This window comes from Vitis vinifera, chromosome 12 (genome assembly GCF_030704535.1).
Source record: "Vitis vinifera cultivar Pinot Noir 40024 chromosome 12, ASM3070453v1".
Lineage (NCBI taxonomy): Eukaryota > Viridiplantae > Streptophyta > Magnoliopsida > Vitales > Vitaceae > Vitis > Vitis vinifera.
In genome coordinates this window covers 4,902,634-4,930,239 of record NC_081816.1, presented here as the reverse complement: position 1 = coordinate 4,930,239, position 27,606 = coordinate 4,902,634, and the positions used below count along the sequence as shown (strand labels likewise).

Here is a 27,606-nt window from a genome sequence, read left to right as displayed (position 1 = left end):
CATGAAACTGTATTAATATTTCTTATTAGGTTTTAAGCTCATTTCCCTTTATTAACAATTTTTCGGGTATCTTTTGTTCAGGCAAAGAATGATAATTAGGATAAGATTTTGATATTATTAGGGCTTTTGGTTTAAACTTTATTTTTTTAGATATTGTTCAAAAGTTAGAATTTAATAACTCTTTTTTTTAATTATTTATTTACTTTGTGAAAATCACAAAGTTCTAAGACTAGGGTTATGATTGTTCTGTAAGAATTAGACTTATAATTATTATGCATAATTATAGGAAATCCTAACACTCTTCTCCAAACTCGCTTGGAACATCTTGGAAACTATTTGGAGGCACAAACACCAATCCCATAAAGTAAGAAGTTTAATCGTTTCACTTTATAAAATTATTTTAACCAATTCAAAGTTACGTGGGTTTGAGTCTTTTAGCGGGTTTGAACGTAATGTCCATCAAATCCGTCATCAATACGTGCGACTAGCATCAAACTCAAGTTAAGATTAGGTTCAAAATTTCCTATCTATGTCAAACACGTGGGGAATTTAGGTTCTTAAGGTTTACTAAAATATGAGTTACCAAAAAAAGAGTTGCTTTTACGGTCTATAAAATATACATCATCAACAGGGCAAGCTAATCTTCCTGTTTGATTTCGGAGCTTTCAGATGCCCATACCAGTATAAGGAACGGATAATAGGAGATGTACCTAAGGATATGATTAGTAGACTCACTTGGGAGGAAGAGTAAAAGAAAGGGTACTGGGAGACTGACAAGGCAGATGGTTCCAATAATGAAGACAACAATTGCAAGCCAATGAAGATTACTGATCACCAAGGAAACACCTGCCATGAAGCCCAAGGACATTGCATAAAGGGCCAGCCCCAAGAATGGCAATGCCCATGTGAAGGCAGTATCCATCAAATTGAGATCACCTAACTGTGCCCAGATGAGGATGATTGCCGCGAGGATGGCGGTATACATAGCAATGGTATTGCAGATGACGAACATATGGAACATATTTCTCATCAGAAAGATAGCCAAGCCGGCACCTGGATCAGAGCTGTTGTAGCCTCCCGGAATGGTAAAACCAGCAGCAAATGTCACGGTGGCAACAAGGGTCGAAACCAACAAAAGAGTGTTTACCCTGTCCTTGTACTCGTCCGTATTAGGTGATTTAGACGGTTTTGGTGGGACCTTTGAATTTCCGGCTGGTCGTGCACCATAAGACTTGAGTGCTGTCCAAACTAGTCTCTGCGTGGTAGAGATAAAAATGTTGCTGTTAATGCAATCGTGAGAAAGAAAGAAAATCAAATGTATGCGTCGTAACAATAACTATAGAAAGTATAAGTAGACTATAATTCCATGAGTTGGGTTTCGAAATATTTTGTTGGGAAGCCATTCTCTTTTCCCTATAAATTCAATGAACACCCACAAGAAGTACGAAATTAAGCAACGTGAAGCAGCAAGAGAGCAACCACAAGCGCACATGATATAGCAGTTCTCTACACTGAAAACTTTTTAGTATGATGCAAAAAATTATTCCCATAAGTCTTTCCGGGCATCAAGAGTATATGCACTTGCTGGAGAAACCTAGCCTAACCTTGGTTGAGTCGCCCTAATCTGGGCGAGGGTGATGGTGATTGAGTTAGGCTCCATAATTTTCTTGACTTTTAGGATATCATGGGATCAAATTGATCTTCTTTTAGTTGAACTAGGTCTTATTAATATCAGTCGGTCCTTCTAGGAAAGAAATACAAACTATGTTGTCCTGATTGATCCTTTCAATAATTCACATGCATGCATCTAAGAAGGAAAATGCCATAGCATTAACAATGCATGCAGTTCAAGGTGGAACCAATAGTAGTACCCTTAATTCAGAAAACAAGATGCAAATCGTCATATATACCTGGTGAAATGAAGTTGGATGCTCCACTGATACAGCAATGTCGAAAGCAGTCTGGCCTTCATTATTCACAAGATTCACATCAACTCTTTTATCCCATGTTAAATAGTTTACGACCTTAGGATGTGCATGCCTGGTAGCCAAATGCAGTGGCGTGTTTCCACCTTTGTCCTTCTCATTTATAAGGTTCTCAACCCCTTTTTTTTTCAGCACAAAATCGACTACATTATCTTTACCATACTTGGCTGCCACATGAAGAATGTTCTCACCGTGTTTGCTAAGCAATTCTATTGAGTCAGAGGAGATCTGGAGCAACTCTTTGACGATGTCTACATAGCCTCTCATTGATGCAATATGGATGGGTAAGAAGCCTTCGTCGTCCCTTTGATATCGATCAAAGTTAGATTGGTCTAACAACATTTGAACTCCTTCAAGATATCCAATCGATGCTGCATAATGAAGTGGAGTCCTTCCCTGTTCATCTTTTTGGTGGACGAGCTTCAGGGCTAGTATTTTTTCCAACATCTCTGGCATTTTTTCATCATATATAAAAGAGATTAAAATGAGAACACATTTATGTTTTTCTGTTGAAATAATTATAGAAAACGTCCATTGGCTTTTTTTTTTTTTTTTTTTCAGCTTTTGCTTCAATATTCCCTGTTCCTAAAAAATTAAAATTTTTATTAATTTATGGGAGATCAATAATGTTTATAACTCCTCTATCCGGCCCAAACCCGTCCTTGTAAATATTCTTCATCTTTGTTTTCAAAACCCTAATCCTAGTTTGCCAACTTCTTATTCTTCTTCAAAAACCCACTCCTAATTCTTAATTTTCTTTTCTAAATCACAAAATTTTAAAATTAACTAAAGAAAATTTGCTGTTGTGGCTTTATTGTGTGCATATTGGCTGGTTTAAATAAAGGGGGGCAAAAAGAGCTACAAGAAAAAGAGCAAAGAAAGAAAAATTGTTTGGATAGTTTGGGATTGACTTCAAGTGATCATTTAGGCTATGTTTGGTTCTTAGTAAAATTTGAGGGAAAATGCAAGGGAAAGAAAAAGTGAAGGAAAATAAAAAATGGATTAAAAGTTGATAAGTTATTTTTATTTTTTACTTCAAACTCATTTTATTTATTTTAACTCATTAATATAAAGATTAAATAATTTTAAAATACATAGGTTTTTAATTAGTTTTAATTATATTTGATTTTCTTATTTATTTTTCATAGGACAACCAAACATGAAAAAATCATTTTTCTTTACATTTTTTTTCTTTCCTTATTATTTTCCAGGAACCAAACATAACCTTAGGTTATGTTTGGTGGGAAAGTTTGAGGGAATATGCGAAGAAAAGAAAATAAATAAGAAAATAAAGGAGAAAAATAAAAAATAAATAAATAATAGATTTTAAATAAATAAGTTATTTTTATATATTACTTTAAATTCGTTTTACTTATTTAATTATTCTATATAAAAATTAAATAATTTTAAATTATAAGTTTTTTATTAATTTTAATTATATTTCACTTTCTTTCATATTTTTCATGATAAAACAACACATTAGAAAATCATTTTCCTTAATAATTCCTTTTTTTTTTAAACTATGAGAATCAAATATAACTGCAATATTATTAAGAGGATGATAAGGGCAATAACAAATTAACAAAATTTACAGAATGTTTAAAAACCAAAGAGGGAATTTATAATTAAAGGAGGCTTTTGAAAGCATGGGGTTGTATCACGGCCATCCTTTAATTTTTTTTTTTTTTTTTTTTATGTAATTATTATTATTAATATATCACTTTCACTCATCTGATTTTAGACATCCATATATATATCTTAAAATATTCAAGCAATATAAAATTTTGAGAAATTTTTTTAGCAGATGACAATATACAATTCTGTGCCACCTCGGATTGATACCGTAGAGCTGAGTCAGTGGGTAGCTTCTTTTTTTTTTTTTTTTTTCCTTTTGTTGTCTAATAGGAAAAGATGAGGTTAGTAATTAAACAACAGATTATTAAAGTGCCATGAAGTGGTGAGCTTGAATCATTTCCTTCTCAAGATCATTGGAAATGGTGTTTTTTTAAGTTTGAAGAAGAAGAAGAAGAGCAGGAGAATTAAATGGAGATTGAGAAAGGGGCGGGTCATACCTTTACTCTTTCCCAGAATGGCACCATGGACTGCCGGCTTGGCTTCGCGGTCTCTGTTAATGTTCATGTGCTCCTCAACTTTAGATTTTCCAATAGCCTCGACGACATGGAAGTAGTGTGCTTCTGCAGCTAGATACAATGGCGACTTTCCCTCCTTATTCGGATCATAAGCCACTTGTGGATCTGCCTTAATAAGGATCTCCACCACCTCTTCTTGTTTGCAACGGTTTATCAGTGCCTCATGCAACACTGTATTTCCTTCTTTGTTAACAATTCTCAGCAATGAGTGCTCAGCCTGCTCTACATCTCGGGATGCGCCACTTCCAGAAAGACATGAATCCATGCCAAACTTAACGAAAGATAAATCCTTTTTTCTAGCAGCAATATGAAGTGCAGTGTCGCCTTTGGAGTTTGTCATTTTGATAAGGTCTGGACACAGTCCCACGATGTACTCGGCAAGCTCATGGTGTCCAAAGCTTACTGCTATGTGCAGGCATGTGTTGTTCTGGGGGCTAACTTGGGAGAGGATTTCTGAGAGTTGAAGTTTCTTTTCAGAGGATATTGAGGGTAAAATTCGAATAAATTCATCAACACGTCCTCGAGTCGCCTGCATGTACATGCGGCTGTCCATTAATCTCTCCTGCTCCACATCTTCATCTTCATCAGCGGGAGCGTCGACTCCTTGTGTGTGAGGAGCACTTCCACTTCCCTGATGACGCATCTTCCCGAATTCTTCAATTTGACTACATATATAGAATGCGGTGCGCAAAAAGGATTCCAGCTCCTCCTGATCAGGGGCTTCGAGTCCATTTGTGGAAGGAGCACTTGTTTGACCAATAGTCCGATCTTTTGCAGCCTTCATTCTCGCATTTGAGATTGGCTTGCGAGCCATGTTCGAATCTGCGCCTGAGTTCCTTATTGATCGGAGAATCCCAACCTCTCACCTACACACAAACACAAGTTTACACAAGCTTTAGAGGAGGAGGACTCTCCTTTCCTTCCAAGCATGCATCCATCCTATATTTCAAATGATTCCGGTGAGAGAATATGTAGAACCCCTTAATTTTAGTATATTTTGCACATGTCATGTATTTATATGCTATAAATGTTATGTTGTTCTCTCTCTAGCTCTCTCTTTCTTTATATATATAGTCTTTTTGTGATAGTAATCCATTTATTTTCTGGGGTCTATATAAGATTCGTATAGTGACTTTCCTTCATTTCTTTCATCAAGGTATAGTCATATATTCTTCCCACACATTACTTTTAATGAGTATTGTTTGAGCATGTGTAGGTCACAAATTGTCAAAAATTTCTAGGATTTTTGTAAGAAGCTAATTGAAGATTATATGACTTAGAATGTTTGGTTAAGACAAGATATTATGTGATTTGAGAACTCCTTTTGAGAGTATTGGAGGATTTAGTTATTCAATATTTTATCATAAAATTGTCAAAGGGTAAAATTGTTAGTGTATTAAATTAACTAGTTTAGGTTGATAATTTTGTTCCACATATTACTAGATTTACTCCATGTATTTCTTTGGGTTTATACTAGCCATTAAAGACTTGGGATCATGAATTTAAATATTTGGCCATTTAGACAAGTATAATAGAATGTGCTTAGTATAAATAATGTTATTGTTGGTATTGTCATTACTCTTTCACACATTCCCAATGCTTTTTAGAGCTTAATTGGTATTTGAGAAACGGTCATAGAGGTCAACCGTACCTTTTAGCATGGTTTAAAGTCATGGTATTGATCATCGACTTAGAAGGTCCCAAGGCATATCAGTCTAAGTATCAAACGATACGTAAAATATGTACTAAGAACTCCAAAATTTGTAAATAAATTATTAAAATTATCATAAAAATAAATATAATCACATAAACTAAAAAAATTAATAAATATATAAAAAACAACATTATTCATACATTGAAACAAGCATACTAAAATATATTTAAAACTTTTTTATTTTTCACCTCATATTAAATATTAGATAAAACTAGTAAAAAAAATCATTTTTATAATATATTTATTTAAATTCAATATTTTGATTTTTTTTTTTTAAATGACCATAAATCACCTTTAAAAATATAAATATCAATTTTCTTATCAAATATATTCTAAATAAAACCGATTTTTTTTATTAATTTTATTTTCTTTTAAATAAATAAGTTTTAAAAATAAATCTATGTTTTAATACTTTTATACATTAATTTAGAATTTTTATATTAATATTTATATTCTATTTATTTCATATAAATTTAAATATTTATAATCATTTTTTATAATTCCAAAATTTTAGATAATCCCAAACTCCGGTCAAAAACCTCCTCTCTCTTTCTCCCATTTCTATCAAAAACCCTCTCTCTCTCTCTGGTTTCTCTGCAACACACCCAAATAACTCCTTCATATCACATTTCTCTGCAACAGCCAACAGACCCATTTTTACGAAATGGCCATTTCATCTTCTATCCACAATACCCGTTCAACTCTTAGACAACTTCTCACAACATTTTTGCACAATACTCATTTCTCTAAAAACTACTCTTTTCACCTCTCTACGACAGCTTCTCACATCATCTTGAGGTTTGAAGGCATTAAATCGGTGAAAAATACTTATACGAGGATGCAAAAGCTTAGGTTTGAAGGATGAAGATGAAAATCGGCTTATTTTCTCCACCGATTTTGACTCGGGGATCGGTCCTGTAACGGCCTTGGCCGAGGCGGATACGACTATCCGCCTCGGCCGAGATTTTGAACCCTCTAGAGCTATCGCAAATATTCTAGTAAAGGAAAATGCTTCCTTTCCATACAATATTGTCACGTGTGTAGAAGCGAGATGTTACTTAAATGGGATTTTTTTTTTTTTCAAAATTTATTTACCCCACTTTTTGGTCCACCAATAAAACCTTCGTTGCCGCCTCTTACTTGAAGCTAAGCCAGCTCCACCATGCAACTACTGGCTTGAGGCCTAGCCAACCAATGGCATCAATTAAAAATAATAAACAAATAAATAAGGAAACAAACCTGTAGGGGCTGTTGGTCCTGAATCCTGATAACGGTGGCGGTGTGTCGATCGAGGATGAGCGCTTGTGCTTGGCCAGGGGAGAAGGCGATGACGATACTGGTAGTAGAGATGGGACTTTGGTGGCCAGTGGGTCTTGCAATCAGAACGTGCGGTCGAGGGCGGATTGAAATTGTGTGGCCGTGCTTCGTATTGGTTGACTTACAGAAAAGTGACTTTTGAGTAAGGGTCTCCAACGGGCGGGCCGGGCCGGGCCGGGCTGAGCTAAAATGCTAGGCCCGCGGGCTAGCGGGCGGGCCGGGCCGGGCCGGGCTTTTTTAAATAAGCCAAAATGGCTTTTAAATAAAGGAAAGGAGAGGGGGGGATTCGAACCCCTCCCCTCAAGCATAAATTTCAAGGCTCTAACCAACTAAGCTACATTCCTTTTGTGCTTATTAAATGAGTTAGTTATATATATATAAAAATAAAGTATATTTTTTTTAAAAAAAAATTAAAGGCGGGCCGGGCCTACGGGCCGGGCCTAAGGGTGGGACTACGGGCCGGGCCTAAATTTAGGCCCGCGGCCCAGCCCGCGCCATAAAAGGGCTCGGGCCGGGCCGGGCCTAAAGCGGGCCGCGGGCCGCGGGCTTTTTGGAGACCCTTACTTTTGAGTAACAAATAAAAAGTTTTAAATGTCGTTAGCATGTTAGATGCATAAGGATGCAACTTGGCTCTACGAGTGATATAAATTCGATGAACAACAACTAACCCACCAACATGGTTCAAAGTTGCAGCATCGGTCATTGACTCGGAGGGTCACGAGGCATATCAGTATCGGTGTCTCGATTCGATATTGGACGATACGTAAAATAAGATAATTAAAATTTTCAAAAAGTTATAAAAATATTATATAAATAATAAAATAAAATATATATAATTAAATAAGCTGAAAATAAAACAATTTTTTTTTTCACATTTAGCTCAAAATTATTTATGATAATATTAAAAATTGAGGATTTAATTCTCACTTTGCCATATAAATATTTTAATTTATCATTAAACCTCATATATACCTTTCATATCATTTTACTTTAGCAAATCGGGTACTCAATTTTCCTAATTAGTTATTATTAAATCATATTAAAGTGTTTACATGAAAGGTATTTTCCATGTAAATTGGCCTTAATTCTTCGTGTAAATCCGTATAAAAGACACTTTTTTTACTTTACTAATTTGTGCCCCCAATCTCCCGTCCTCGCCACCATGCTGTCAAGACCCATAACAGACGACACCACCTGCAATCGCAAATTTGTAACCGTTCCTAACATGGGAGGGGGAGCAATCTGACAGTGAGGGGTTGTCTTGTCGACGTTGCCGATGAAATATTCAGTCCACTTGACGAGTCACCACCGCCGACACCAAAGCTCCACCCTCGGGTAATGCTCGATTTTGAGGAAAATCAGATAAGTAAATCCTAAATCATGCCCTCATTCTTCGGTGGTTTCTCCGCTTATTTCTGAACGGGTCACGATTAAGGTTTTTTCTTCTTCATCTTCTTTGATATTCTCATTGATGGTTTAAAATTTCAAAATAAGTGTTTGCTTTTGGAAGGGCAATCTCTTATTAATTTTTTTTTTTAATTTTATGAAAATTTTGAAAATTCTCTGTAACCTAACCGAGTCAACCGAGTTAACTCGGAAACTCAAACCAGTTAGCCGAGTCTAATCGATTCCCAATCGAGTTCGTGCATTATACCGTATCTAGTATCGGTCTCGTCGTGGCAGGTGTGATACGACTCGGCCGATACTTTGAACCCTGTCCATCAACCAATTATAAGTCACGGTTAAGAATTAATACAAAAGAGAGAAACAAAATATAATAATATAAAAATAAGATATGAGTGCAGAAAAAACATGTAAAAAAATTGAGACTGATGTATGACACATGTTGACTTTGTATTGATTATCTTACTGAAAAATTTTAAATGTTGTCAGCATGTTTTTGACACGTTAGGCGCCTGATAAGGATGCAACTAAACTTGGAGGGTGATATGAATTTAATAGACAATGATAACCCACCAACCAATTAAGGGTCACATTCGGAAATTATTATGAAAGAAAGAAATGGAATATATATATATATATATATGTATATATATATATATAAAAGATAAAAGGGCCAAAAAAGCTTAAATTCATTATCAACATTAAAAATAAAATTTGAGAGGAATATATGACAATAAAATGGCTTTGTATTGGCTCTCCTATTGAAATCTAGGTTTTGAGTGGTAGATGAAAAGCTTGAAATGCTGTTAGCATGTTAGCTAGATGAGAATGCAACTTGTTTTTGAGGAATATGAATTCAATGATAAAACAACTTAAAGGTGTGAATTGGATTGGAAAAGTCACTAGTTGATAATTGGATCAATCTAAACCATTGATAATAACTAAACCACCAACCAATTATGGGTGAAATTTGAAAATTAATATAAAAGAATAAATATAGCAAGGTTATATAAAAATAAGATATTAGTGCAAAAAATTAAGTTCATTGTCAACTTAAAGAAAATTGAGACAAATATATAACTATACAATGACTTTGTATAGGTTGCCTCACTAAAATATGGTTTTTGAGTGATAGATAAAAAGATTTACATGTTGTTACAATGTTAGCTAGATGAGGATGCAACTTGTTTTTCTAATGATACAAAGTCTCTAACCCTCCAACCAATTATGAGTCACATTTAAAAATTAATATAAAAAATAAAATAAATGTAATATAATTATATAAAAATAAGATACAATGGTAAAAAATTAAATTCACTAAAAAAAAAAAACTATGACAAATATATAACTATACAATAGCTTTGTATTAATTGTCTCGTTAAAAGATGACTTTTGAATGAAAAATACAAATTTTGTAAATAGGTTAGATAAGGAGAGGATATGATATTTTAAAATATACATATTATATACTATTCAACCCACCAAATATAAGGTAAATCACTATGAAATAGAACAAAGGAATCAAAATCCTCATGAGAGTGGAATTTGATTTTTATACTAATAAAATTTTTATTTATATTCTCATTCTATAAAACAATTAATCCAAGTATATTAATAAATCAAAATTATATTAATTTTCATTTCATTGTTCTATTTCAGAATTTTAAAATGTGAACTAAATGCTATGCACATGACATGATGAGGATAGAACCATTGTTTGTAGATGAGGTGTATAAACGTTTACTTCTATGAATTCAATGGATAGTGACTAACTACCAATCAATCTTGAACCACATTTCTTACTAGGAAAATTATGAATATGTTTGGAATTGTCTTGCCGGTTAGAAAACATATTTGATAATTTTTAATATAAAATATTATTTTTGAGAACTTATTTAAAAAATAGTGTTTTTTAAAAATATATTTTAATTATTTTTATTTTTATTTTTAAAATAATTATGTAAATATGAAAAATAATAAAAAATAAAATACTATAAATAAAAATTATTTAAAAAAAAAATAGGTTGAAAAAATTTAAGTTTCTAAACATACTTTTCTTATGGAAAACATGTAACAACCAAAATATATTTCCTTACACTATTTCAAAAAAATTAACATGGCAAATGGTTCACTCACAGTTTCCCTTCATATAATAGATTCATTGTTATGAAAGAGATCTCCTAGCGTCATGGCTTTTATTTCATTTTTCTCACCCGCTACACAAACTCCTCTTGCTAAATGGTTATTTATTTATTTATTAAAGATTTTCTTACATATTAATAGCAAATTTTCTATAAAAAATAACTAATAATATATTAAACTTTCTAATAATGACTTATAGTATTTTAAAAATAGCCACATAAACCATAATTTATTTTAAAATGAATATCAATATTATATAAATTCTAGGTGATCAATACGAAATAAATAAATAATACACATATAATATTTATAAATTATGAATTTTCTCTTTCTAGTTATATAAATAATTTAGTTTTTTTTAATACACTTACATTTGGGATATTTTAAACTATTTTGGTTGAAAATTTGAAATTAATTGAGTCGATTTTTAAGTTCTAAATTAATTTTTTTTAAATCATTAGACTTGCTAACCAATCTATAATGCATTAAATATCATTTTATTTGAAACTCATTTACATAATAAGAAAATTTTAAAAAGTATAATTGTGCATAGGCGAGAAATTGATGTAGTCATTTTCAATTTTGGTTCTAGCACGATTTTTTAGTTTCAAATTATTTTAAAAAATTGTTAGGCTCCTTATGTAACACCCCCCATTTTATTGTCAAGGGTAAAACCATAAATTAGAGTAAAGGGAAAAAAATAATAATAAATTTAATAAGGTTAGAAATGTCTTTTTGCATTAAAAGCTTTAAATATAAATTAGATTTTTTTAACTTCTCTATACGGAACCCTTTCATACGAAGATTAGAGAAAGATCAAAGGACATAAGACAATATATGATTGAAGATTTGAAGTATAGGGTTTGAAAATTAGTTTTTTAGGTAGAATTTTAACCTTTAAATTAGTATTTTAGATTCGTTAATTAGTTTTAAACACTTAAATATTCTTTAAAAAACCTCAATCTATAATATAATTTGTTTATTTAAATTCTAAATAAAAAAGAGTGAAAATTTATGAATAAATGTTAATTTATTGATAGAAATAAGAAATTTTGAATATTTTTTTAGTAGATTTAAAAATATAATAAATAAATAAAATAAATAATATATCTTAAATCTTCAATAAATATACATATATATTTTGTTGTGTGAGGGTTTAGGGTATTGAGAAAAAGAAAAAAAGGATTTATGGATTTGGGATGGTACCTATGTGACAACATAAAAGAAAAAAAAAAGGAATTTGGGTGTTTAAAAAAAAATTAGCTTTTGGCTCCTTGGAGAGTGTGTACAGTGTGATTTTTGGAAGTGTGTGTAGGAAAAAAAAAAAAAAAGGAATGTAGCCATGAGTGTGCTTTGTGCAAGAAAGAAAAGAAATAAAATAAGAAAAAGATAAGTACGCGAGTCCTACCTTTGTTGGGAGAATGAGGAAAATTTGTATAGTATTAATTAGGTGTTGAGAGTTGGGTGAATTACAAGGTTAGTTGATGGTATAATAATGCTAATGAGTATAGATGTTAAGTTAATAAATAAATAAAATTTAATTAATGAAATAAAAATTGTAGTTTAATTAAATTAGTAATGTATTTTTATTTTTTAGAATTAAATTTGAGAAAAAAGTTTTATATAAATTGGAAATTTATTAATTTTACTTAAATAAGGAATAAATTAATTAAATTATCATTGATATTTAGAAATATTAATATTGATATATAAATGTTTAGGATTATCAAACTTATAATTTTAGACAAATAGTTAATAGTAATAATTGTTTTTTCTTATATTATTAGATGAAAAATTGTTTATATAGAATTAAATTCTTCAAGGATTCTAAGTGTTTTTGAGGTAAAGGAAATTAATGCAGATTTTGTAAAAAAAAATGATTTTCTTCTAACAAGTTATTTTGAAATGTGTAAAATGTTATTTTTGTTTTTATGCATAAATCAAATATATTTTGCATGAAAAATATATTAAAACCTTTTCTTTTGTTTATAACAAAAACATGTGAAAATAGTATGTTTTTATAAGTTTGAATAAATAAAACGAAGTGATTGGCTTTAGTTTGTTAGACTATAGGTAACGGGATGTTTGACTTTTTGGCTCTTATCAACTGGATATAATAGTTGACTTTTTAACCTCTATCAGCGAGATAGTTGATATTTACATTTTGTGGTGAAGAATATAATTAATTTGAACCCTAACCTTTAGAGGTTTGGTTATATATTACTAGTATTAGTAATGTTTGGTTTCATCTTAAAAGAAACAAATTTGAGACTAACCACTAATTTGTAAAGTCTCACATAATTGAGCATCATTTGAAATTTGATAATCAGAGTAAAAATATTTTGAATATATATTTTATTTAAATTTAATATAAAATTGTTTTGACATTAATATAAAAATGTTTTGTTGAAAAATTTGAATGTATTAGCATGTTTGAACTAAAAAGTTTTTATGAAAATTATTATACATTATATCTTCTTTTTATAATCTTTATTAAAAATGTTTTATCTGTGAAATTGTATTAATATTTCTTGTTGGGTTTTAAGCTCATTTCCCTTCATTAACAATTTTTCAGGTACCCTCTGTTCAGACGATGAATGATAGTTATGATGAGATTTTGACAATATTAAAACTTTTGGCTTAAATTTTATTTTTCTCCACATGAATTTAATGATTTTTATTATTATTTATTTACTTTGTGAAAATCACAAAGTTCTAAAACTAGGGTTATGATTGTTTGCAAGAATTAGACTTATAATTATTCTACATAATTATAGGAAATCCTAACACTCTCTTCTCCAAACTCACTGGGAACATCTAGAAAACTATTTGGAAGCACAAACACCAATCCCATAAAATAAGAAGTTTAATAGTTTCACTTTATAAAATTATTTTAACCAATTCAAAGTTACGTGAGTTTGAGTCTTTGAGCGGGTTTGAACGTAATCTCCGTCAAATCCGTCATCACTACGCTCGACTAGCATCAAACTCAACTTAAGATTAGGTTCAAAATTTCCAATCTATGTCAAACACGTGGGGAATTTAGGTTCTTAAGATTTACTACCATATGAGTTACCAAACAAAGAGTTGATTTTACGGTCTATAAAATATAATCATGTTATGAAATAAAATAAGGTTTTTAACCTTGCATCACATAACTAATTAGAAAGACTAGGTAGATGGTCCTCAATCATCACTTGCCTTGCATAGAAACAAGATCATCAACTTTGACTATTCTTAGATGAATTTTGAGTAATCTTGAGTTTTTACGAGTCCAGATTCCAATAAGGATGGCAATGGGATGAGTTTGGGATGGGTCGCCCCCATCCCAACCTCATCCAATTTATTTAAAATAATTATTATCCCCATTCCATTTAAAAAATTGAACGAGTAGGGATGGGTATGAGAAATTCTCATACCGACTCCACCCCGTCCAAAATTATTTTTAAATTTTTTAATTACATTAAAATAAATATATTTTTATAAATAATTAAATTATTATATTTTTTTATAACTTATTTTATTAAAAAATATTTCATTATTATCTATATATTAAAATGATAAAATAAAAATGAAATTAATTTAATTTTAAAAATTAAGTTTATATATAATCGGGGCAGGACAAGACAGTACCCAAACACGCCCTGACTTTTAAAAAAAATTATCAAATCCGTCCTAAACCCATTTAGTTAAAATTCAAATCTATCCCATTAGGGGCAGGGTGGGGCGGGGTAGGTACCTAAAAAAATCCACCCTATTGCCATCCCTAGACTTCGGTTGGTTACAAGAAAATATATAGAGTTTTAGTTTAAAATGTATGGAATAAAATTGTCAACTTATCTATGAAATACATAAATCATAAATTAAATAAGATAATTGTAACTAATTAGAGGGATTGAATAGATGGTCCTCAATTATCACTTGTTCCACATAGAAACAAGATCATAAACTTTTTGCTATCCCAAGATGATTTTTTAGTAATCTTGAGTTTTTAAATTATTTTATTTTTATATAGAAAGTTAAATAAGTGAAAAAAGTTTGAAGTAATATATAAAAATAATTTATTCATTTTAAATTTATTTTTTCTTTCCTTTTATTTTATTTTTTATTTTTTTAATTTAATTTAATTTAATTTTTTTGCATTTCCCTTCAAACTCTTCATAATCAAACATAGTCTAATGTTATATTTTATATATGAGTTTAGAAGTTTGTCACTAAGGCATCATCATTTGATAACCTTTTTCTCTCATCAAATTCCTTTGGAAAGCACTTCATACACTATGACTTGGACAACTTTTCAATTTTCCCTACCGCAACAGGGTACTTCAAAGAAAATGATGTACTGGGGTTCATATATTCATATGTGTTTTTTATTTGTTAAATAATGATATTTCTCAAATTAATCATTTTGGGATTTCCAAGATTTATTTTTTCTTTTTTTCTTTTCTAAAAAAGCAAAGACAAATATGCATTGATCGGTATGGATGAATGGAGTATTTATTGAAATATATATAGAGTATTTCACATATTACAGCTCCAGAGACTACAGATTTATATGACAAATGACCATGTACAACACCACCAATATATTGAAGTTCTGATCACACTAAGCATTTATTCATAACATGCTTTGTCTACCAAGTCATTGAGATAATGCTGAAAGAAGCAACAAAAATAGGAGAAGATGGAGCTAGCATACATCATCAACAGGGCAAGCTAATCTTCCTGTTTGATTTCGGGGCTTTCAGATGCCCATACCAGTATAAGGAACGGATAATAGGAGATGTGCCTAAGGATACGATTAGTAGACTTAGTTGGGAGGAAGAGTAAAAGAAAGGGTACTGAGAGACTGAAAAGGCAGATGATTCCAATAATGAAGACAACAATTGCAAGCCAATGAAGATTACTGACCACCAAGGAAACACCTGCCATGAAGCCGAAGGACATTGCATAAAGGGCCAGCCCCAATAATGGCAATGCAAATCTGAAGGCAGTATCCATCAAATTGAGATCACCTAACTGTGCCCAGATGAAGATGATTGCCGCGAGGATGGAGGTATACATAGCAATGGTATTGCAGATAACGAACATATGGAACAAATTTCTCATTAGAAAGATAGCCATGCCGGCACTTGGATCAGAGCTGTTGTAGCCTCCTGGCATGGTAAAACCAGCAGCAAATGTCACGGTGGCAACAAGGGTCGAAACCAACAAGAGAGTGTTTACCCTGTCCTTGTACTGGTCCGTATTAGGTGATTTAGGCGGTTTTGGTGGGACCTTTGAATTTCCGGCTGGTCGTGCACCAGTAGACTTGAGTGCTGTCCAAATTAGTGTCTGCGTGGTAGAGATAAAAATGTTTCTGTTAATGTAATCGTGAGAAAGAAAGAAAATCAAATGTATGCGTCGTAATAATAACTATAGAAAGTATAAGTAGACTATAATTCCATGAGTTGGGTTTCGAAATATTTTGTTGGGAAGCCATTCTCTTTTCCCTGTAAATTCAATGAACACCCACAAGAAGTACGAAATTAAGCAACGTGAAGCAGCAACAGAACAACCACAAGTGCACATGATATAGCAGTTCTCTACACTGAAAACTTTTTAGTATGATGCAAAAAATTATTCCCATGAGTCTTTGCCGACATCAAGAGTATATGCAGTTGCTGGAGAAACCTAGCCTAACTTTGGTTGAGTCGCTCTAATCTGGGCGAGGGTGATGGTGATTGAGTTAGGCTCCATAATTTTCTTGACTTTTAGGATATCATGGGATCAAATTGATCTTCTTTTAGTTGAACTAGGTCTTATTAATATCAGTCGGTCCTTCTAGGAAAGAAATACAAACTATGTTGTCCTGATTGATCCTTTTAACAATTCACATGCATGCATCTAAGAAGGAAAATGCCATAGCATTAACAATGCATGCAGTTCAAGGTGAAACCAATAGTAGTACCCTTAATTCAGAAAACAAGATGAAAATCGTCATATATACCTGGTGAAATGAAGTTGGATGCTCCACTGTTCATTATTCGCAAGATTCACATCAACTCTTTCATCCCATGTTAAATAGTTTACGACCTTAGGATGTGCATGCCTGGTAGCCAAATGCAGTGGCGTGTTTCCACCTTTGTCCTTCTCATTTATAAGGTTCTCAACCCCTTTTTTTTTCAGCACAAAATCGACTACATTATCTTTACCATACTTGGCTGCCACATGAAGAATGTTCTCACCGTGTTTGCTAAGCAATTCTATTGAGTCAGAGGAGACCTGGAGCAACTCTTTGACGATGTCTACATAGCCTCTCATTGATGCAACATGGATGGGTAAGAAGCCTTCGTCGTCCCTATGATATCGATCAAAGTTAGATTGGTCTCTAGCTAACAGCGTTTGAACTCCTTCAAGATATCCAATCGATGCCGCATAATGAAGTGGAGTCCTTCCATGTTCATCTCTTTGGTGGACGATCTTCAGGGCTAGTATTTTTCCCAACATCTCTGGCATTTTTTCATCATATATAAAAGAAATTAAAATGAGAACACATTTATGTTTTTCTGTTGAACTAATTATAGAAAAAGTCTATTGGCTTTTTTTTTTTTTTTTTCAGCTTTTGCTTCAATATTCCCTGTTCCTAAAAACTTAAAATTTTTATTAATTTATGGGAGATCAATAATGTTTATAACTCCTCTTCCCGGCCCAAATCCGTCCCTGTAAATATTCTTCATCTTTGTTTTCAAAATCCTAATCCTAGTTTGTCATCTTCTTATTCTTCTTCAAAACCCCACTCCTAATTCTTAATTTTCTTTTCTAAATCACAAAATTTTAAAATTAACTAAAGAAAATTTGCTGTTGTGGCTTTGTTGTCTGCATATTGGCTGGTTTAAATAGAGGGGGGCAAAAAGGGCCATAAGAAAAAGAGCAAAGAAAGAAGAATTGTTTGGATAGTTTAAATCAATAAGTCATTTTTATATATTACTTTAAATTTATTTCACTTATTTAATTATTCTATATAAAAATTAAATAATTTTAAATTATATAAATTTCTTATTAATTTTAATTATATTTCATTTTCTTTCATATTTTTTATGATAAAACAACATATTAGAAAATCATTTTCCTTAATAATTTTTTTTTTCAATTATGAGAATCAGTTTTAAGATTTTATTTTGAGCTTTAGGATATAGTTAGGGCTCCTTCTTCTTCTTCTTTAAAAAATTATTAATTATGTCATGATTTTCTATTATTCATCAATTTAACTGCTGCAATATTATTAAGAGAATGATAAGGGCAATAATAAATTAACAAAATTTATAGAATTTTTAAAAGGGAGAATTGTGTTTTGGGCCCAGGTGGGCCCAAAAATTAACATTTGGTCCTTCAACCACCCATATTTAAGCCCAAGACCCAAACAAAGTATGAAAATTAAGATGAAGGATATTGTCTTTCATTAATTCCTAGAATACCCTTATCCCTTATATGCCTGAGTGTGAATTTTAATTTTTTTTGTGTTTTTTTTTCCTTTTCTATTCCCTATTAAATATTACTCATTTCTAACTTTTTTTTTCCTTTTTATTCCAATATATATTTCTATTTTATGTCAAATAAAAAACAATAATATTTTTTTATTTTTCATTTTTAAAGATATTGAATCTTTTTGCTCTTATTAAAAGCAATGATAAAAATTTTGGGATTTTTCATCCAAATATTTTTTATCTTTATGTATTTATCTTTTAGTTTAATTTTCATTTTTTATTTTAAATTTATATTACCCTTTCATCTATATTTTTCTCTTATTTTTTATATTTTCTACATTAACCATATTTTAAAAAATTTTAAAATTAACTATCACTTCACTTTATTATATATATATATATATCTTTTTAGCTTTTTAATTTTTAATGTTTTTATTTTAAAATTTTTAAAAAGATAAATTGGTTGAAAAAAAATAACTAAGATATGAAGTTCTAATATTATATTAATAATTTTTCTTATCTAGATAGACTAATGCAAAGTATTTTGACCCACAACAAGAAAATTGTCAATACAATTTTTTAGTTAAACTTTAAAAATTAAGTTTCAAATAAAATATATTATATAAAATTTTATCTAAAAATTATTGAAAGTGGTATTTAATTTTTTTATTTATTGACTTTGAAATTTATCTAATTTTTTACTTGAAAGGTAATAGAACATGTTTACAAAAAAAATTAGTTTTTCATTTTTAAAAAAAATGAGTATAAATATATTAAAAAAAATTAAAGATAATCTTAGTAAAAAAATTTGATAAATATGATTATAATTTTAAATATAGATTCATGTGGATAAAATTTCACAAAAAAAAAAAAAAAATAGTGGAAAGAAAGAACATTGCTAAAACTACAAAAACAAAATATGCAATTACAAAAATTTGATGATGAAATTTAAAAATAAAATTCGAAACAATTCTTGAGTGAGAGAATTTGAGTGGGGAAAAAATATTTGAGTGGAAAAAAATGGGAAAGTTTTTCGAAATCACTTTAAATCCTTAACAAAAAGTAGTATTGTACACCCTTGTACAATTAATAAGTTTGTCTTGTACAGTTAGTGTAATACCCTTGTACAATAACTCAAATTTCATACATCATTTTATGAATATCTAACAATAGGTCGGTTAACCATGTTTGCATCGGTTTGGTTTTAAAAAGGAAAAAAAATTGTTATATAATTTTGTTTTACAATCATCATAAGTGAGGTACCTATTAAAATGACCATATACAAGTTAGATAAAATACATGAGATGAATGTATGCTTAACCAATGTGTGTAAGGAATGTCATTTATCATTGGTTAAGGGAAATAAACAAACAAGTTTTTTAGAATCACTTAAAATCCTTCACAAATAATAGTCTTGTACACCCTTGTATAGTTAGTATATTTGTCATGTACACTTAGTGTAAATACCTTGTACAATGACTAAAAAAAAACGTTATTTTATTTTATTTTCAATGCAAAATGTAATTAAAAATAAGACAAAGAAATTACTTAAAAACTATTATTTAAGCCAAATTTATTTATTTATTTCCTTTTATTTTTGGAAATAAAGAAAAAAGAATAAAAAATTTATTTAACCATAAGAAATATGAATATAAGATCAGTTGGAAAATTCTAAATTTATTTATTTATTTCATTTTATTTTTGGAATTAAAGAAATAAAAAATAAAAATTTTATTTAATCATAAAAAATATTGATATAAGATATATTAAAAAATAGAAATAACCCCAAATTTATTTACTTATTTCATTTTATTTATTAAATTAGAAATTAATTTATTTTAATTGATTAAAATGTGCACAATTGATTTATTACTTTGTTAATTATGGATATATTAAAATTTTCGATTAAAAATAAATAAAGAAAATAAAATTAAAAAGAGTAATAAATATATATAATTTAGTTATTTAATTATTTTTCATGTAAAAGATAGTCCCACAAAAAACACATAATTGATCAATTTCTTTGTTTAATTGTAAACATACTATATTTTTTTTTATTAAAATAACTAATGAAAAAAAATAAAAATGGATAATCAATGAATGAAATTTAGTTCTTTTTATTATTTTCATATAAAAAATAGTACTAAACAAGGTTTTCAATTTTTATTTTTTAAAATAGTTTTCATTTTTTAAATAAATGTTTTTTCAAAAAGAAAATATAAAAAATATAAATCATATTACTATTTTTTAGAAAGTATTTTTTAAAATAGCTTCCGAACATAATTTTTCTTTATTTATAATTTAAAATAGAAAATAATGTTGATATTCAATTATTTATAAAAAAAATTAAAATAATGAAAAATCCAAATTGTTAAAATAGAATTATTATGGTTGCATGAATAATGGTGTAATAAAGACAAAAAAAAAAGTTTATGTGAAAGGTCATTGGGTATTTTAGTCCACCACTATTTTATGTCCTTAAAAGGTAATGTATAGAAATTTGAAGGATATCTTGGTCTTTTAACATTTCATATCCTTTCCATCAATTATGAAAGTTATATGGACCAAATGTTAATTTTTGGGCGCAGCTGGGCCCAAAAGACAATTCTCCCTTTTTAAAATCCAAAGAGGGAATTTATAATTGGAGGCTTTTAAAAGCATGGGGTTGTACCACATGTGATGCCCATCCTTTAATTTTTTATTTTTATGTAATTAATATTATTAATATATCACTTGCACTCATCTGATATATATATATATATATATATATTTAAATATTCAAGCAATATAAAATTTTGAGAAATTTTTTTAGCACATGACAGTGTACAATTCTGTGCCACCTCGGATTGATACCGTAGAGCTGAGTCAGTGGGTAGCTTCTTGTTTTTTTTTTTCCCTTTATTGTCTAATAGGAAAAGATGAGGTTAGTAATTAAACAACAGATTATTAAAGTGCCATGAAGTGGCGAGCTTGAATCATTTCCTTCTCTAGATCATTGTAATGGTGTTTTTTAAGTTTGAAGAAGAAGAAGAAGAAGAGCAGGAGAATTAAATGGAGATTGAGAAAGGGGCAGGTCATACCTTTATTCTTTCCCAGAATGGCACCATGGACTGCCGGCTTGGCTTCGCGGTCTCTGTTAATGTTCATGTGCTCCTCAACTTTAAATTTTACTATAGCCTCGACGACATGGAAGTAGTGTGCTTCTGCAGCTAGATACAATGGCGACTTTCCCTCCTTATTCGGATAATAAGCCACTTGGGGATCTGCCTTAATAAGGATCTCCACCACCTCTTCTTGTTTGCAACGGTTTATCAGTGCCTCGTGCAACACTGTATTTCCTTCTTTGTTAACAATTCTCAGCAATGAATGCTCAGCCTGCTCTACATCTCGGGATGCGCCACTTCCAGAAGGACATGAATCCATGGCAAACTTAACGAAAGATAAATCTTTTTTTCTAGCAGCAATATGAAGTGCAGTGTCGCCTTTGGAGTTTGTCTTTTTGATAAGGTCTGGACACAGTCCCACGATGTGCTTGGCAACCTCATGGTGTCCAAAGCTTACTGCTATGTGGAGGCATGTATTGTTCCGGTGACTAACTTGGCAGAGGATTATTGATTGAAGTTCCTTTTCGGAGGATACCGAGTGTAAAATTCGAATAAAGTCACCAACATGTCCTTGGGTCGCCTGCATGTACACTCGGCTGTCCATTAATCCCTCCTCCACATCTTCATCTTCATCAGCGGGAGCGTCGACTCCTTGTGTGGGAGGAGCACTTCCACTTCCTTGATGAAGCATCTTCTCGTTTTCTTCAGTTTTCCTATATACTAAGAATGCGAGGTGTATAAAGTTTTCTAGCGTCTCCTGAGCAGGGGCGTGGAGTCCATGTGTGGAAGGAGCACTTCTGTTTGTTTGATTGATCGTCTGATTTTTTCTAGCCATTTCCACATCTGCGGAGATTGACATGCGTGCTAGCATTTGCCCTTCCATGTCTGCCATGTTCGAATCTGCGCCGAGTTCCTTATTGATCGGAAAATCCCAATCTCTCACCTACACACAAACACAAGTTTACACAAGCTTTAGAGGAGGAGGACTCTCCTTTCCTTCCATGCATCCCTCCTATATTTCAAATGATTCCGGTGAGAGAATCTATAGAACCCCTATTTTGTTCCAGGTGGCATGACATGGCACGCCCTACTTTTACATCCAGCCTTGGAAGAGTACATCAGTAGTAGTGTCCCAACGTTATCCCTTTACCGTATTCTTATTGTAATTTCATTTTGAATTTTCTACTTTAATCCAATCCCAAATTCCCAATCTTCTATACCGACGCACAAATATATGATATACTTTCAATTCTTTCTGATTTTACATTTTTTATTTTTAAATTTCTAAATTTTTAATTTTTCAAAATTTTAAAATTCAAACAAAATTTAAAGTTCAGTCTTATTTAAAAAAAAAAAAAAAAAAACTGATTAAGATCACCATTTCCATCAATTGGATGACAGTGAATCATTTAAGGCTGTGAATTGAACAAAGAGCAAGATTGCATTACAAGACAAGTATCTAATGGCTTTTGCTTTGGTCAAGTAAATCTCTAAGTCAATAAAAGATGTTATGATTTGATTTTCAATTACCTTTATTCTTAACTTCATTTTCTTCAAAACTCCATGGATTGTGCTTACCTTGTTGGCTTTAACTTTCGTTTACCTTTATTCTTACCTTCATTTTCTTCAATACTCCATGGATTGTGCTCACCTTGTTGGCTTTAACTTTCAATTACCTTTATTCTTAGCTTCATTTTCTTCACTATTTGACTTTTGCCATTTAAGCCCTTTTCCAATTTTGTATGGAATGCCAAAATTATATACTCTTTTTGCCTTGATCGATTTGCATGGTACGTCCTTTGTTGAGAATCAGAAGAATCTGAAATTAATGAAAAACACCAAGAAATAAAGGATGCAAAAGAAAATGAATTGCAGAAACTGAAAAATTGAAAAAACTACATCAGACTTGAGTCCTATTTATAATACATCAATGACACAATAACAGAGTAAAGAATAAATTGAAATAACAACTCTTCTGACTAACTCTTCTCATCTAACTTGCTTTCTATTATAAGTCTTTCTTCTTTCCTTTTTAATTTCATGCTTTCAATATGAGATGTAACACTCCAACACCCCCCCTCAAGATGAACATGGATGTTAATGATGTTCATCTTGCGAAGAGTATGATGAAAAGGTAGAGAATCGAGAGGCTTTGTAAAGATATCTGCGAGCTGTAATCACGATGGAATATGGAAGAGCTTAATAACATGCTGCTGTAATTTTTCGCGAATAAGATGGCAATCAATTTGGATATGCTTTGTTCTCTCATGCTGAACTAGATTTGTGGTGATGGACATTGTTGATTTACTATCAATATATAGCAAAGCTGACTATGAATGTTTGATATCCAAGTCTTGTAAGGCATACAAAAGCCATTGAATTTCACAGGTGGTAGTTGCAAGGGCTCGGTCTACCTCTGCAGAGGATCAACTAACTGTAACTTGTTTATTTGATTTCCATGAAATCAATGAGTTGCCAAGAAAAATTGCAAAACCAGTGACACTCCTTCTAGTATCGACACATCCTACCCAATCACTATCAAAAAAACCCTTTAATTGAAACTCTGAGGAAGAAGGAAAAAAAAGACCTTGCCCTGGTCTGGCCTTTAGATACCTCAGTACTCGAATGGCTGCTTGATGGTGACTGACAGCAGGTTTTGCTAAAAATTGGCTGAGTACTTGTACAAAATAGGCTAAGTCAGGCCTAGTAAGAGTTAAGTAAAGTAATCTGCCAATGAGTCTTCGATAACCTGATGGATCTTCATAAAAATTGGTATCATTTGCTGATAACTTGAGGGTAGATTCCATAGGGAAGACAACAGGTTTGGATCTAGTTAAACCAGTGTCTTCAAGTATGTCAAGTATATACTTTCATTGGCATAAAGAGATACCAGTCTTGGACCTTGCAACTTCCAAGCCAAGAAAGTATTTCAATGGGCCTAAGTCTTTAATAGTGAACTTGGCATCTAAAAAGGTCTTCAACTTTTCAATTTCCAGAATGCTATCACTTGCCAATAGCACATCATCCACATAGACTAATAAGGCCATAAAAGAACTTTCAAATTTCTTAATGAACAGAGAACAGTTAGAATTACCTTGAACAAATCCATAGGAAAGAAGAGTCTGAGATAGTTTGGCATACCATTGCCTGGAAGCTTGCTTCAAGCCATAGAGGCTCTTTAAAAGACGACAAACTTTCTGTTCACCTTGGACAGCCAACCTAGGAGGCAATTCCATGTATACCTCTTCATGTAAATCACCATGCAAAAATGCATTATTGACATCTAGTTGATGAAGATGCCATTGTTTGACGGCAGCCACAGCAAGTAGTAAGCGAATGGGTGTAATCTTGGCCACAGGAGAGAAATTATCAAAGAAATTGAGGTCTTCTTGCTGAGTATACCCTTTTGCCACGAATCTAGCTTTATGTCTTTCTATAGTTCCATCAGCTTTATATTTCACTTTGAATACCTATTTAAAACCGATAGTCCTTTTATTTTTAGGAAGAGTAACAAGGTCCCAAGTTTTATTTAAATCCAAAGTAGTAAGTTCATGTTGCATGGCAACTTGCCATTCAAGGAGGCGAGAAGCTTGGGTGTATGATTTGGGTTCTGGAGAGTTTGTGATAGAGGTGAGAAAAGCTTTATGGGATGTAGACAGTCTACTAGTAGAAAGAAAAAGGTGAAGAGAATAGAAATTACCTTTAGTGGGAGAACAGTCAGTTGAAGTAGATGCCTGAGTTGCATTTTGAGAAGAAGAGACATTACCATAATAATAGTCCTGCAGATATGAACGTTTTCGTTTAGTTCTGGTTGATTTTCTAAGCTATAGGACTTCAAGGTCAGTTGAATCAGAAGTTGAATCCAGATGGGATGGAGAAGGAAATGTAGGTGAGTTGGATTCAAGAAGGGTAGGAGGTTCAGAGAAAAAAGGAGAATTATTAGGTGGTGGTGCAGATCCCACATTGTGATAGGAATTGAAGAAGGAGATAGTAGAAGGTGAATCTGAAAAGGATTATGAAAGAGGAAACATAAAGGAATGAGTTTCAGGATGTTGGGGCAACACTTGGAAATGAAAAATTGTTTCATGGAATATGACATTCCGAGAAACAAGGATCTTATTAGTGTTTAGATCCATGAGTTTATAACCCTTAATATCAGAAGGATATCCTAGGAAGATGCACTTTGTGGCTCGTGAATCAAATTTTTGTCTGTGACTAGTTAAAGTGGATGCAAAACAAAGGCAGCCAAAAACTCTTAAATGAGAAAGGTTAGGTGTTTTGTTAAAAAGCATTTCAAAAGGGGTTTTATTTTGAAGTAGAGGAGTGGGAATTCTATTGATTATGTGGGCAGCAGTAAACACACAGTCACTCCAAAAAATTAATGGTAGATTTGCTTGAAACATTAAGGCTCTAGCAGTACTTAGTAGATGTTGATATTTTCTCTCCACAACACCATTTTGTTGAGGAGTTTCGACACAACTTCTCTGATGCAAAATACCATATTTATGATAGAATTTTGTGAGTAAGAATTCTAGTCCATTATCAGACCTTATAGCTTTGAAAAAAGAAGAAAATTGGTTTGCTACCATTTTATAGAAAGTTTTGATTAAAGATGGCACTTCTGATTTAGCTTTAATCATGTATACCCAAGTACACCTTGTGAAGTCATCTACTATAGTTAAAAAATATCGAAAACCAAAATAAGAAGTAGTGCCAAAAGGACCCAATATATCACAATGGATCAAATCAAAACTTTTATTAGAATTACTCTGTGATACAGAAAGAGGAAGCCTTCTTTGCTTTGCTGAAGGACATATGTCACAAACATTTGTATGATCAAGAGTGATAGCAGAGTCAATTTGTTTGAGGGAATGGAATCTTGAACTGGATACATGTCCTAATCTACAATGCCATATATCTAAGTGTTTGTGAATAGAGGACAAAGCAAGAGGAGCATAATTAAACTGAAATGAATTGCAGGTTTTAGCTTGTGATGAAGCTAGAATCAAATGGTAAAGTCCATCTTTTTCAAGAGCAATCCCAATCATCTTCTCCATTGACTGGTCTTGTAAAAGGCAATGAGAAGCAGTAAAGGTAAGAGAAAGATTAGATTGTTTAGTGAGTTTGGAAACAGATAATAGATTGAATGAAAAATGAGGAACACACAAGAAATTATGTAAAAATAAGGAATTTGAGAGACATACAGTACCAATGTGTGTGGCTGGAACTGTAGTACCATTAGGAAGATTGATGGATGCATTAATTGGTCTAGGTGTAGAATGGTATAAAAGTGGTGAACAAATCATATGGTATGTTGCACCCGAATCAAGAAGCTAATATGAAGTAGAATTTGGCTTAGAAGTAACAGAATTACAAGAAAAAAAAATTGGTTTAAGAGTAGGTTGAACTTTACCAGAAAAGTGAGAGGTGGTGACAAGGTTAATAGTTGGTTGGACATTATTTTGATTGGAAGAATTGGGTTGAACTGAATTTACAAGCGCCATTAGTTTATGAAATTCCTCTGGAGTGAAACAAAACTTTTGTTGCTCATTGCTATTTTAATTGGGGACCTCTGGAGTAGTAATGGCAGCATGAGCAGAAGCCATATTTCTTTTTCCCTTTGGTCCATTCCAGCTAGGGGGATAACCATGAAGTTGAAAACATTTGTCCACTGTGTGACCATTATAGCCACAATGAGTATTGTGTAGGGCTGATTTCTTTGGTTTGTCCTTGAAAGATTGTGGCTGGTAATTTTGCTGATTGGATTCCTTTGCCATCAAAGCATGAGTTTATATGTAGTAGAATTTGTGAGTTGCCTCTGACTTGCTTCTTGAAGCAGTAGATAGAAAACCTTGGACATGTTTGGTAATGGAACCATTAGCAGCAATTGGCTTCTGATAGAGGCATAAGAATCATTTAGCCCCACCAAGAATTTGAGTACATAATCAGATTACTGTCTGATTTGTAGAAAGTTGAAAAGTTCACAAGTGCATGTTGCCATCTTGCCACAAGTGCATGTTGCCATCTTGTCACAAGTGCATGTTGGAAATGGCCTATAGCTAATGTACTCGTCCCAAAGGGTTTTAAAGGTACTGAAATATTTAGTAACAGACAAAGCACCTTGACTGATGCAACTCAAAGATTTCTCAAGTTGGAAAACCCTTGGTCCATCACTCCTGAGATATATGACTTTAAGCTCATTCCAAATATCAACAATAGATACCACAAACAGCAAGCTATTTCGTATTTCTTTTGAAATGGAATTCATAAACCAAGAAAGAACCAAATTATTTGCCCTTAACCATGCTGTGTGTTTAACAAGCT

At 31.6% G+C, this 27,606-nt stretch overlaps 1 protein-coding gene across 2 annotated transcripts; it reads right to left on the bottom strand.

Annotated features, from left to right (window-relative positions):
- Window positions 1-548: 548 nt before the first annotated feature.
- On the bottom strand, window positions 549-21,974 carry LOC100245484 (protein ACCELERATED CELL DEATH 6). Of its 2 annotated transcripts, XM_002273399.5 has the most exons (4): window positions 7,089-7,296; window positions 4,058-5,001; window positions 1,911-2,434; window positions 549-1,255 (listed from the first exon to the last, which is right to left on the bottom strand). In XM_002273399.5, exons 2-4 carry the CDS (start codon window positions 4,947-4,949, stop codon window positions 638-640), a joined length of 2,034 nt encoding a protein of 677 aa, XP_002273435.1. In that variant the 5' UTR covers window positions 4,950-5,001; window positions 7,089-7,296; the 3' UTR covers window positions 549-637. The 2 variants fall into 2 exon arrangements, with proteins under 2 accessions (XP_002273435.1, XP_059597286.1); XM_059741303.1 differs by lacking the exons at window positions 4,058-5,001; window positions 7,089-7,296 and adding an exon at window positions 21,259-21,974.
- Window positions 21,975-27,606: the final 5,632 nt, after the last annotated feature.